Raw genomic sequence first — 12,852 nt, forward strand, 5'->3', positions numbered from 1 at the left:
TAAGACATTTTCATTTGCTCAGGCTTCTGTTGGTTAAGTTTGGCTTGCCTTGCTTTTCTTTCAGTGGGGAAGGGCAGGATTTGTCCTTATTGTACTCATGGATGAGCATTTTAGGAATTTGGTATTGTGCTTTGTTTTTAAATTGTGTGTATTTTATTTTGGTGTTAAGTCACTTTGAAACTTCTTTTTGTTTTGGTATAAAATGACTAACAAATGCAATATAATAATAATCACTTGCAAGAGGTCCTCTGCTCTGGATGCACTGATTAGCTCATTGCCTAAAAATGCTGGTGTGTCAGCTTAGGGATGGGAAAAGCTCTCAATTTTAATTTCTCATTTTTTCCTCAATCTAAAATTCAGTTATTCACATTTCCACATCAGTTTCTTAAGTTTTAAAAATTTTCAGCATTTTAGTGCATATTTCTCCTAATACACATTTTTGTATGCAAGTTTTCCTAATACACGTATTTTTGCAAGCAATTTCCACAAACATAATGCATTTGGGTGTAGTGTTTTCACTAATATATGCATTCATATGCACACTTTCCCCTAGTATATGCATTCTGTACACATTATTTGGTTGGAGATTTCAAAAAATCCAAAGGATGGCTGTGGTTTGTTTCACATGTTGTTTTAGGATGTGTGAATGAAGTATATTTGCTTAAATCCACACTAACCCCATTGTTATGTAAAATATAGACATGTGTTTGGATGTCAAACATGCTGAATAGCATTTGTGGGGTTTGCTATTTCCCTGGGACAATTGCGATGGCATACTACTATATCCGGATGGAGGGGTGCACGCGGAGGGATGAGAAAACAGAATATTTTGAAAAACATCTGATGCATGAAAACAGTAAGTTCCAGAACTCAGCTTTAACTCATTGTGGTAATAATTTACAATAAGAAAACAATATGCAACCTTAATAAAAGACATACAGTTGAGTTGAAATCATGGGGAGTTGTATTGCTTGAAAGCGAAAAGCTCATTATATATTTGAACCCTTAGCCTTGCCTGTAGTCTCAGCCTGGCTCTTGACCTTCCAACTAAGTCGCTGAGCATCTGCTGATCCTAGTGAGCAGTAAATGGCCAGAAAAAAATGGAATGTAAAATGGCACAAAGCAGAGCTACTAACCAAGGTGAGGTTGGAAAAGAAGCAAATGCTTGAGAGGTTCTCCAGTGTTTTGTAACAAAAATATATAAATCCTAAAGAGATTGCAGGAGAAGAAAGAAAGGAACCTGTATGAAGCAACCTTAGAATGTATTATATAGATTTTTGTGTGTTGTTCAAAGGATTTGGCCATTTGAATTAAGAATGCGGCTAAAACAATATGAATTCTGCACTCATCAGTAGAGACAAAATGGTGGGGCGGGGGGGGGGGGGAGGAGACCTCCTAACTATGAATAATCTGTGATAGCAAACAGTTTCTAGTAATAGTTATGTTCTGCAGCAGGTTACTGAATAGCTGTACTTATAGGCGAGTGGTAACCTGTTCCTCCTGTCCATCTTTCCACTGGTTCCTAAACAAATCACAGGCGTCTCCCCACGAGTCAAAAACGTCCTCAGAGGAGTCTATGAGTTTGGAATTAGAGGTGCAGATGCTGGAAGCACAGTGAAGGGAACTGGAACAAACCGCAGGGCACTGGCTCTGTCCCGTATGTCTGACGTTCCTACTGTAGTCCACCTCATTGAGGTTAATTTCACTCTTGGAGCAGTTCTCGTCTCGCTCTTTAGCCATCTGAGAATACTTAATGTCTTGCCACATGAGGTGTGGCTGGATGACCCCATCGGAGATGGTGTACATGGGCTCTGAGTTTGGCTCTGGGAGGTGGCCATTCATCTTGGAAAAAAGGAGGCCCAGTCGCTTGAAGGACTCTTTCTTGGAGCTAGAGAGCCTTTGGACCCTGTTTCCATTGCGGATGAAGGAGCGCTTGTTGATCCCATTGCTTTTGGGCTTCTCGCTGACCATTTCGAACCCAGACATAGTCTTAATCAGAGCCGACACGTTGAAATCTTTCTTCTTGTTGGCTGTGCCAAAAGGAACGCTCTTCGCTTTGGATGTTTCTCCAGCAGTGTCCTCATTAGCGTCATCCTTCTGGGAGACTTCTGTGCTGCTGGTGGAATAGCTTCTCCGCTGGGGTTTTCGGTTGCCTAAGAGGTCAAGGACTTCATACCGGAAACTAGAGATATCCTGCTTTAATTCCTAGGGTGAGAGACAGGGAAGGGAAAAAATGAGTTAAACTCTAAAGATTTATCTGTCACGGGGGTGGGGGAAGAGAGAGAGTTTGAACTCTCCTGAGAGAAGCTATGCAAAGTTCAAAGTTATGCAAATGAATTTTTCCACATCACTGTGTACAAGAATTGCAAACAAATCTTTTTCATTATTTAGAATCAGGAACAGAAGTTCAGCAGTTTTTGTTGAGGAAAAGAAGATCTGCAATATGATTTAGCCCCTTCATCTGAACATTAACCATGCACTTCCTTAGTCTTTCATGCACAAATCTTGCTGGGGAGGATAGAGTACCTGGGACCAGCAAAGATGTCTCACAATTTCAGAAACAGACTGGATAAAAATCTCAACTGAAAAAGGCTTGTGGAAAAGGTGGCACCAAAAAGATAATAAGAGACAGCACCTGTCTGATGTGTAATGGGAGAGAGTTCCAAAAGTTAGGTACCACCACACTATATGCCCAGTTTCTACATTGCATAAAACAAACCTTCTTGTGAGATGGTATCTGCAACCTTAGTATCCCCAAACCATTTAACTTTTCACAGGTTGTGAGCTGATGGGAGGAGATTAACATTTAGAAGAACACACACACACACATGCACACAAACCATGATCAGCACTTAACATTTTCACCGGGCCTTCCTTGCCTCCTCCCCATAGCCACTGCTTGGTTCTAGTAGGTGGTAAAGCATACACAAACCTATGGCAATATTGGAGCCAGCCCTAAAAGGTACTAGGAAGGAGGGCTGTGATGTGGTGGCAGAGAACATGCATTGCATCCCAAAGATGCCAGGTGAGACTGAAACACTGGAGAACTGCTGGCAGTCTGAGCTGGATAAACCAATGATCTGACTGGGTGGGAGGCAGCTTCCTATGTTCTTAAGAGCCTGCTAAGGTGCTGCCTGTTCCCATCAGGTTCCCTATTCCTCCTATACCCTGGGATTTATCTCCCCAGGCAAATACTTTTCTCTTTACACAGATTTTTGGTTCTTATTTTGAAGGCCTCTTTTAAAGGGATGGGATTGGTAAATCCTAATCTTTCTCCCCCTGTTCATCTGGTTTTTTTAAAATATTTTCATTGGATTTTCTTAGCTGAGGAGTCAGTTTGGGTCCTGCTGTGAGAAACCCATCTAACAAATATAATAAAAAATGGAAGACATTTAAGTGACAATACCCAATAATCTAGGAGCGAGTCTAATTTAACTCAGTGGGACTTAACACCTGAGTTGATATGCATAGGAACATGCTGCAAATATTTACAATGTCAAACAATTTTTATGTTGCACCTGCCATAATACACTAAGTGGGGAATGACAGTATCATATCATTACCTTAAAGTTTTCTTCGGTTAATCCTTCATTGGTTTTTGAATTTCTTATCATTGCTGCAATATATCTCTTCACCAAGTTCCTGATCACTTCCTGTAATGAAAAAGCACAAGAAACCTAATTCCTTTGGAAGGCAATTTCCACAAACAAGGCTTCAATCCCTCTTCTGCTTTTCATGTAATTCAGATGTGAAGTACAAATCCATCTGGAATGCCCATTTTTAAATTAAAAAATAATCTGTTTTCTAACCTGTTTAAAGAGCCTTCACCAATGACACCTTCCAGAGTGAAAGGCATTCATAGCATCTCCTCTGAAGAGACACACGGGAATCAGCCTGGAAGTTTTAGCATGTGAAGCAAATGTTCTACCACTAATCCATAGTCTTTAAGTGTGTGAGGAATGTTCACTGCTAACTCATCCTATGACAATCCACACAGAGAAGGCATCACTCTAAAGTTATTCCATGCTATTTAACTTTTTGTTTTCTTAGTTCATCTCCCTCTGCTCATTGAAGCCATCTGTGCTCCCGAGAAGCTACTCTGGAGTGTTGCAGAATTCTCCTCCTTGTGGAGGGGATAATTGCCCACAATTATAATCGCACAGTTGGCTGTAGGGGGAAAGCAGGAAAGACTTTCCTGTTGGGAATGTACATTAACTGATCTTAGGATCCATGCTAGGCGGTTAACTAGCAATAATAAATGAAATGGCTGGGTAGCCATAAATTGTATTGCTTGCTTTATTGGAAAGAAAAGCACACTCAGTGAAAAGAAGTGGAACAGATGATATGAGTGGGCAAAAGCTCAGCCCTGTTTACCTCTGTTAGTGTTCAGTGAGCTGCGAAGAAAATACATTACTTGACTGCCCAGCCGAGCTGTGCCCATCTACTACAAAATGGTCTCATTTCATAACTCCTCTTAGTATCCTCCTATGAGAGGTCAAATGCTCAGGCAAGGCAACACCCCACACCCTTTCAAGTCTTCCATCCCTAGAGGGTCCTAATGCAGACTTTCAATGTTTGGGGATGTCAAGGCTGGCTGCAGCTAGCAGGAGAGCTAGCAGCTCCTTGTGTACAAGGGTGGGATTTATATCACTTTTGATGGCCAAGAGAGATAATTCTGGGTCTTTGGTTAGAGATAGGTTTGTTTCTGTAGAATGGTTTGTGAATATAGACTGCTGATAATTTTTCACATTCCCACCACATATGAATGGAAGTATCATTGTGACCACAAGCTTGCCAACATCTTTCAGAATATGTAGCAGCCGAACAGGGGTCCGATGCTAGCCTAGGAAAACCCTGAAGGAGGCTTCCTGTGTTTTGGTGGAAATTGTCTTAATAAGGGGGCAGGACCAAGTGGATTTATCTATTTGTATCCCTATACAGTCATACAGTCAGATTACAGACGCTTCAGGTTGCATTTTTTTCAGGTTACAGACTGCCAAAACCCGGAAGTACCGGAAAGGGTCACTTCCGGGTTTCAGTGGTTGTGCATGCGCAGAAGCGCTAAATCGTGCTTTGTGCATGCGCAGAAGCGCCAAATCGCAACCCGCGCGTGCGCAGACGCACCGCTGCGGGTTGTGGACGCTGCGGGTTGCAGACGTGCATCCTGCACGGATCACTTTCGCAACCCGAGTGTCCACTGTTTCTCCCTCCCACGCTCCTCTCAAGCCTTCTGAGGATACTACAAAGATATTAATAAGCAGTTTGTATAACTGCTACTCTGAGCCTTTCAGCTGCCCTGGGGTTTGCAAGCACATGTATTCACATGGGGTTTGGGAATGAACGCCTTACCTCTTGGACAGTACAGAGCTCATGAAAGGTCTAATGTGGGTCACTTGGAACCAAGTGCTGTATGTTATGTTATGGTATGTTAACCTAATTTATGTTAACCTAATTTATTGTGTAGGACTGCCTCTGATATGCAGTAGTCCCTTTCAGTTAGGTCATTTACATGATACAACTCCTTGGACTTCTGGCCTTCATACTGACTGTTGTAAGACACTTTGGGAACCCCTTCTCCCTGTTGAAGAGCAGGCTAAAATACTTTAAATAATAAAACAAAGAATAGATTATTTCCTCCATAAGAGTTCACTTATGGAGCAGCTACACGTCTTACAAGTGTGGCCCTTGGAAAGATCTCTGGAAAAATGAAAGTGCTCCCAGAGTTATCCTGGAAATCTTTATCTACCCAAACAGGAAGTGTTCTCCATTTCTGTGTTCTTCTTCTGTGGGTATTCTGGAAGGGGACACCATACAGAGCCAGAGACCATCTTGATTGTGGGTCCTGGAAGACCTGCCCCCTGCTTTGAAGGCCCTTTTCCACCAGGCCTGGAAGAGCAGGGCCAAGACTGACTCCAGCTACAAAAGCTGAGGCTGTTGAATGGACTCTTGGGCTGGGGAATTGCTTATGGGTTTTTGTTGAGGATATGTGTCATTGCTTTTATTGATATTAATTTTTATATCTTTATTTTGTATCATATGATTTACATGGAAATTTTTTGATTTGCTGTGTGTATTTTTTAATGTTTTATTTATTGTTTATGACTACTTTTCCTGTGTTGTAGTTATGTATTTTTTCATGTTGTAAGTCACCTTAAACATGCTAAATTAACTGCAGTAATTCTTGCAAGTAAAGACTGAACTAGGGCTGTCGAGTTAATGGGATGGACATTAATTGAAATGCCTAATTGATTTGTGAGTCTACTGTTAAATAAACTGGGTGTACTGCAAAAAAAATTTATTATACAAGCTTAAAAAAACCTTGATTATTAGAGCGATTTAAGTAATTTAATATAAATGATTAATGAATATGCTTACAGTTTTTTGTGAAACTGATTTCTCCCTTCAGTTATCTTATTGGTTTACTTTGTCAAATGAACTTACTATGCAAACTAAGTGCTTTAATTTACATTAGGATATAGCACAGTTTATTGCATTTGTTAAGTCACACTCATTGAGGCTGCAACAATCATATGTACAGTCACTAGGAAGCAAATGCTATCAAAATCTGTTGGGCTTGCTTCTGAATAAAATTGCATAGGAGTGGAATTGTGAAAGGTGTGGAATATGTTCTGAGCATAAGATAAGTATATTTTTGCTGGGTGAGACGAACATCCAAATAGTCCATCACTGAAAGCAGGATATTAAGGTAATGACCCACATTTGTACTTGAAAAATTCTGTAGTAGAGACATCCTGACCCTGAATATGGGAGTGCCATTTAGGTATTGACATTGATGTCACCTGATATATGGGATCCTCCTTAACGAGGGTCTTGGTTGCGCGTGGACCCCTAAGTCACCCCCGCTGGGAGAGTTGTTGCTCGGCATGGCCCAAGCCTTAACCATTGGACCCCAGGATCATGCCAGGTTGTTTGGGCCAATTGGGGCAGTTGGCGTGATTCCTGGGGCCTATAAAAGCAGCGGTGTGGCGTAACTGGGGGTACTTGCATCGCGTTGCCGAACACCTGCCCTCCCTCCCTAATTTTAGGTGCTACTGCTTTGGCCTTGCTTTGGATTGGGTCGCCTGCTTTGGAGCAGGGGCTGGGTAGGAATTTTTTCCATTTGGCAGATTGGATGTAGCCACTTGGTTTTTGCCTACCCTCTTAGCAATCGTCACAACTTTGTAAGGTTTGGCGGTTAGGCATTGGCTTATTGAAGTGTGTGGGAGGGGGGAGGTGCGGCCATCACCTGCCCCTCCATGAAGAAGGGTATTCCGGTAGAGGAATCTGGGGGTCCTGAATCTCATCCAAAGTCCGCTTGAGGGGCTAGGGCCATGCCAGGACCACAGGAACCCCGGGGTGAGCTTCGTTGGTCTTCATCGATGTTGCTCCCTCATTTGGTGTTTACCCTTTCAGACTTCCAGCCGGAGAGGCAGGAGTCAGTTATAGTCTGTTGCCAATGCCTAAGCCAACACCGCTCACTTTGCTGTAATCAGTAAAGTTGTGGCCTGAATTTTGCCCAATAACTTAAACTAAAATTACGTGTCAGTTTGAAGTTATTTTCAGGGGAAGGGCTTGGGGGCCTCGAAGTGCAACCATGAATTTATGTTACCCTTTAAAAAGTCACCTTGGCACTACCAATAGGGGTGGGTGAATATGTCAGTTATCCTCAGGTTTCTCACTTTCCCAGTCTTAAATTTACTTTGCCACACATTAATGCCTGAGTTCACCATAACAAAGTCCTCAGAAAAATTTACCAGCATTTTAGTGTGTTTCTTTTAATATACTAGATTAGAAGCAATTTTCTTAACATAATGCATTTTATATGCTTTTTTCATACCAATACATGTATTTTCATGTACTTTCCTTTGATACACATGCTTTAGGAGTGCAGATTTCAAAGGACAACTGTGTTTTTTGGTTCATGCATTGTTTTTCAGAAGTGTAAATTGGGTTTTGTTGGCATCCGTCTGTCTCAAGAGACAATGGAGTGTGCCACTGGGGGTGAAGTCAAACCTCTGCATTAGCAGCATTGGAGTCACTTCCTCAAGGCGTAAGCCTGGGCAGTGTGTATGGAGGTCCTAGGCTGCCCAGATGACAAGCCCCCCCCCCCTGTTTCTCCACACTGAAACCAGAGTTATAAGAATGGCACATGAACGGTCCTCAGAAACGCCACTAATTTGGGAGAAGAATAAAATCTCCGTATTTCCAGAATCCACAAAACAACTTGCAGATAAAAGATGTGGTTTCCTCCAAGCAAGATGCTTGGCAATAGAAGCTAATCTGCAGTTCTACATCAGATTCCCTGCTATTTTCTGTGTCAGAAGGGGCAAGGAAACATACAAATTTACAGTACCAAAGAATGCAGAAGCCTATATCCAAGCACTAACTGCAAAAAGTCTGCCAAGTAGAGCTACCAACTGAGTACAAGAAGATTTTTATTTATCCAGGTTTTATGATGTCCAATTTTCAATTCTCTCTTTTTTTCCTCTTAACAGCTGTGACTTTATAGCATTCATTGATTTTTCTTTTTCCCTTCTTTAGCTAAATAATAAAAATAAGTCACTAAGGCTAATAAGAAACTGAAATCCTATTTCCCCCCTTGGTTACCATCTTAGAATGATGTCAACAGCATTTTTTCTTCTTCGTCTTCTTTTTGATATGAATGAATCATAATTTTCATTATTAAAAGGAGAGAGCTGTTACAAGTTGGATTCAAGCAAGAAGTCCTTTTTTATCCTTCCCATCCTCTTTTTTTCTTTCCCACCTTTTCATTTAGTTTTGTTCCTCCTAGGTTGTTCCACAAGCAAAAGCTAGACTCCAACCTGTTGCAGCTACAGAGAAGGAGCCACATCTAAAAGTGTATCTGAGCTTCTGATATCTCAGTGGTTATTTTCAAAAATCTAGCATAATGTGTTTGAGCTGATGGCATGGTAAATCCTTTAATCTTAGTAAATCTTTTAATTGGAAGAATTAGTGATGCCAAACAGGCTACAAATGCAATTTAGGGTTGTGAAAAACTATGATGGAAAACACTCAAATCCTCAAGGCCTTGTTCTGTATGCAGATGCTATATGGGGAACCCTTCAAGGACCACATACCTGTGGTGATCAGGGTCAGAGGCAAGAGGACAGAGGGACTTAGGGAGAGTCCCAAGAACCAGGTAGAGAGGTCTGAAACGCCACATCCAGCCCATGGGCCTGAGGTTCCCCATCCCTGCTCTAATAGCACGACTCTGGTACATTCAACAGGGTTTGTGCAGAAGGTGCACATGGAAGGTGGAGAAACTTGTTTGGACAGCTTTGCAGCTCCCATGCAGTCTTGGAACTCTTGCTACTAATCTTGTCCTCCTGAGTCTTCGGCCTTGCTCTCAAACCAGATAAATCATTGCTATTCCCGTGTCTTGCAAGAACACCTGAACCCTGCTCCTTCCTGGCCACTGAGTTTGCACCATTAGACTGCTATAATAAAAAAATACTTCTTTATGCCTCTGCGGTTTGCATGATCACAGCCAGACGGCTTTTTGCAGTGTTTTGCCAATGCACATGGGTAAAGAGATGTAATGAACCAAGTGACCTGAAACCTGCTGCAAACTGCACATACTCAGTTCTACAGTCTAATTTTAGAAACACTAAGATTTTAATGCAAACTGAATCTCATCACACTTTTGCATTAACTCTCACGAACTAAGAATACTCCTTGTAGTTGTAACTGGATGCCAAAAGAAAGTATAACAGAAAGTCGTAACCTGGATCTAAACAATGAGGGAACTCATTCTGCCTACCCATGGGAGCTTTGGATGATTATTATTATTATTATTATTATTATTATTATTATTATTATTTTGCAGGACCCCACTATGTGACAAACCTCTACTGGAACAGAGAAATGCTTCTAAAGCAGTTGATGATATGGTGTTGCAGCGCATGTTAGATTTGTCATTTAAATAGGGGCAGGGGAAAGTTCTTAAAAATCTGCAGGCCACACCCAATTTTTTTGCAAAGTATAAAGAAACTCTTTGGCTCTAAGCTCATTGCAGAGCAAGGAAATGCAAATAAACTGCTTCATCAATGAATGTATTTTACCTGATAGTGCTGATTCTGAATCAAGTTGTCAGCATGACGTTCCTGAAATGAAAGAGGCGCATATATATTAAACAGGTGACCATCATATTTTCAACTTTTTTGCTGTAAGCAATTTGTCAAAAAGAGCCCCACTGGATGAGAACTAGTTAGCTAGTTGCTGATGGAAGTCCTGGGTACACGTAAAGGTGAGGCACAACTATTGGTCCACTTACCTCAGTCTGGTCTACAATAGCACTCCAGGGTTTCAGACAGGGGATTAAACCTGGGATCTTCTGCATGCGAGGCAGATGTCCTCCCACCCACTGTGCTACAGCTCTTCTTCAAAAGTCAGGTCCTCCCACAACAGGGCTGTGTGTGTGTGTGTATACAGCCTCTGAATCTGACCCCCCTTTTGAAGCCAATGAAGCCAGTGTTCACATCATATGTAGCTGGTTGACTGGCTGAAATCTAGACTGCTCACTAATGGTTCCTCCTAATTCTGGGCAAAGGTGACAGGTGGAGTGCCACAACAGGGTCCCTGTCCTGGACCCATGGTTGGTCAACATCTTTATAAACTACCTGGAATAAGGAACAGAGGGGATGCTCATCCAGTTTGTAGATTACACCAAACTGGGAGGGGTAGCTAATGCTGCAGAAGACAGAATCAGAATTCAAAATGACCTTAACAGATTGGAGAACTGGGTGCAAGCTACCAAAATGAGGGCTTATCTGCTTACCTTTTGCCCTTCTCTTTCCAGGAACAGCTCACATGCAAAAACCCACTTTTTACCACTGAATCAGAGCAAGTGAAAAAAAGAGTGCTCGGACACAAAGCTTTAAAGTGTGGACCCCTGCAAAAGTTAGGTTTGGAAAAGCCCTGAGTGGGGATTTGAACCCTGGTCTCCCAGGTCCTAGTTTAACACCCTAACCACTAAACCTCACTGCATTTTGTATGTTATGTACACTAATATATGCATTTTTATGCACACATTACCTTAATGAGTGCATTACTGTACACATTACTGAGCTGGAGAACTATCTTTCAAAATTTGAAGAATTGCAGATTTCGGATACCAGCTATGTTTCAGTTCTCATATTGTTTCATAAACTGCATCTTAGGGAGATACACCTTTAAATGCAAACTGAATAAAATTTCTTCCCCATCCCTACTTACAACATCATCCTGCCATTCAAAAGCAGAGAACCAAATGACAAAGCAGAGTTTTCTGAGAGTGATTTCAGGGACTGTCTCCTTACCGTGAATGTCTTCAGGTTTTCATGCTTTTTCTGATCATTCTCTGGGTCCTGAGACGGGCAGAGTTGGTTGTGGATCCACTTGCAAAGATACCAGAAGGACTTGGGGCTGGGGATGATGTTAAAAGGAGGTGGCAGAGTGCCACCTTCATCAAAGTAACTCATCCAGAGCTTGGTGCGTGCAAACTTCCATTCAATATCTGCGTGGTCCTGGGTGTGGAGAGAAAGTCAAGAAAACAATAGCGGCAAAGTTGTTATCAGCTTTTGGTGACAGCGAATTGCCCACACCCTAAGCTACTGTACAACAACCTCTCTGGCTGAATATTAAGAATGGCCCTGGAGGTTATGCTTGTATATGACATAATGAAAGCCACAACCTTCCCAACCTTGTGCCCTCCAGATGTTGTTGGAATACAACTCCCACCATCCTTGACTATTGGCCAGGGGGGCTGGAGCTGATGGGAAATGGAATCCACAACATATGGAAATTTCTGAAATTATCCTCAACCCACTATCTCCCCCTGACTGTGGAGTTCCAGATTACCTAGCCTGATTTCCTTTTTTAAAAAATCTATTTTTATTGATAACTCGTTGAAAGATATACCAAAGTTCATACCCAAAATAAATGCTTTTAAAATTTAATCTAAAAAGGAATGGAAGCAAAGAGGAAGGGAAAGGGGGAAAGGGAAAGAAAGGAGAGAGAGAGAAAATAAAAAAGATGAAAGACTTCTGGTTCTCTGTCCTGAAGCTAAACATAGTATTCACTCATTAACATCCAACAATTCTATTTTCTATAAGCCAATATTTTTTCAGTCTTCAGATCCAGATATTACAAATTCATTTTCTCTGTCCTGCAAAAAGTCCATAAGAAGTTTCCAATCCTTAATAATGACAATAATGATTTTTCTCTACTTAAAAGTGTTATTTTTGCCATCCTATAATTTTATCAGCCATTCCTCCATAGTTTGTAGGGCGGTATCTTTCCATCTTTGGGCATATAACAGTCTTGTTGCTGTGATCATATATTGAAATAATCTCTCATAGTCCTTTTCCAGTTGTGTATCCATTAACCCTAAAAGAAAAAGTTCTGGCTTCAACTGAATATTAACCTTTAAAACCTGCTGTATCAATGTATGTGTTTGTATCCAATGTTTTGTAGCCTTTTTATACATCCACCAAGCATGGTAAAATGTTCCTTCATGTTATTGGCATTTCCAGCAAACATTTGAAACATCTTTATACATTCTAAATAATTTCTCAGGAGTTAAGTACCAACGATAACAACATTTTATAAAACTTCTCTTTATGATCATAACATAATGTAAATTTTAACCCCTTATTCCACATATGTTCCAACTGTTCCTTTTTTGCCCATTTAATCATGCACCCATTAACCCTTTTTCTTCTGATTCAAATTTCAACAAAAGTTTATACATTTTTGCAAGAACGTGTTTTAAAGTGAAACGAATGCATTTAGGGTTGTTGTTTTTTTTGTAAATTACCAGTTTGCTGCAGTTTTATGTTCTTTCATTTCTTC

The 12,852-nt window shown here is 41.1% G+C and overlaps 1 protein-coding gene and 1 long non-coding RNA gene across 8 annotated transcripts in view; one reads left to right on the forward strand and one right to left on the reverse strand.

Moving 5' to 3' along the window:
* The window catches only part of LOC310754358, a 55,365-nt gene that overhangs the window by 9,557 nt on the left and 32,956 nt on the right, over positions 1-12,852 (forward strand). Inside the window, exons 4-5 of one of the 2 annotated variants that reach the window (XR_014543747.1) lie at positions 2,522-2,673; positions 5,759-6,606. The exons of the other annotated variant lie outside the window; for it this stretch is intronic. This is a non-coding gene — a long non-coding RNA (uncharacterized lncRNA). Of the gene's footprint in view, positions 1-2,521; positions 2,674-5,758; positions 6,607-12,852 lie in introns of those variants that run through there. 2 annotated transcript variants of the gene reach the window in all.
* TRPC5 (transient receptor potential cation channel subfamily C member 5) overlaps positions 866-12,852 on the reverse strand; it is a 169,574-nt gene continuing 157,587 nt past the window's right edge. For all 6 annotated transcript variants that reach the window (XM_083595870.1, XM_083595866.1, XM_083595868.1 and 3 more), the window contains 4 exons: positions 11,319-11,525; positions 10,083-10,124; positions 3,564-3,653; positions 866-2,205 (listed from right to left, as the gene is read on the reverse strand). In XM_083595870.1, coding sequence (XP_083451996.1) covers positions 1,474-2,205; positions 3,564-3,653; positions 10,083-10,124; positions 11,319-11,525 — 1,071 coding nt within the window. In that variant the 3' untranslated portion in view covers positions 866-1,473. The remainder of the gene's footprint in view (positions 2,206-3,563; positions 3,654-10,082; positions 10,125-11,318; positions 11,526-12,852) is intronic.

Source organism: Podarcis filfolensis (genome assembly GCF_964270895.1).
Source record: "Podarcis filfolensis genome assembly, chromosome: Z".
NCBI lineage: Eukaryota > Metazoa > Chordata > Lepidosauria > Squamata > Lacertidae > Podarcis > Podarcis filfolensis.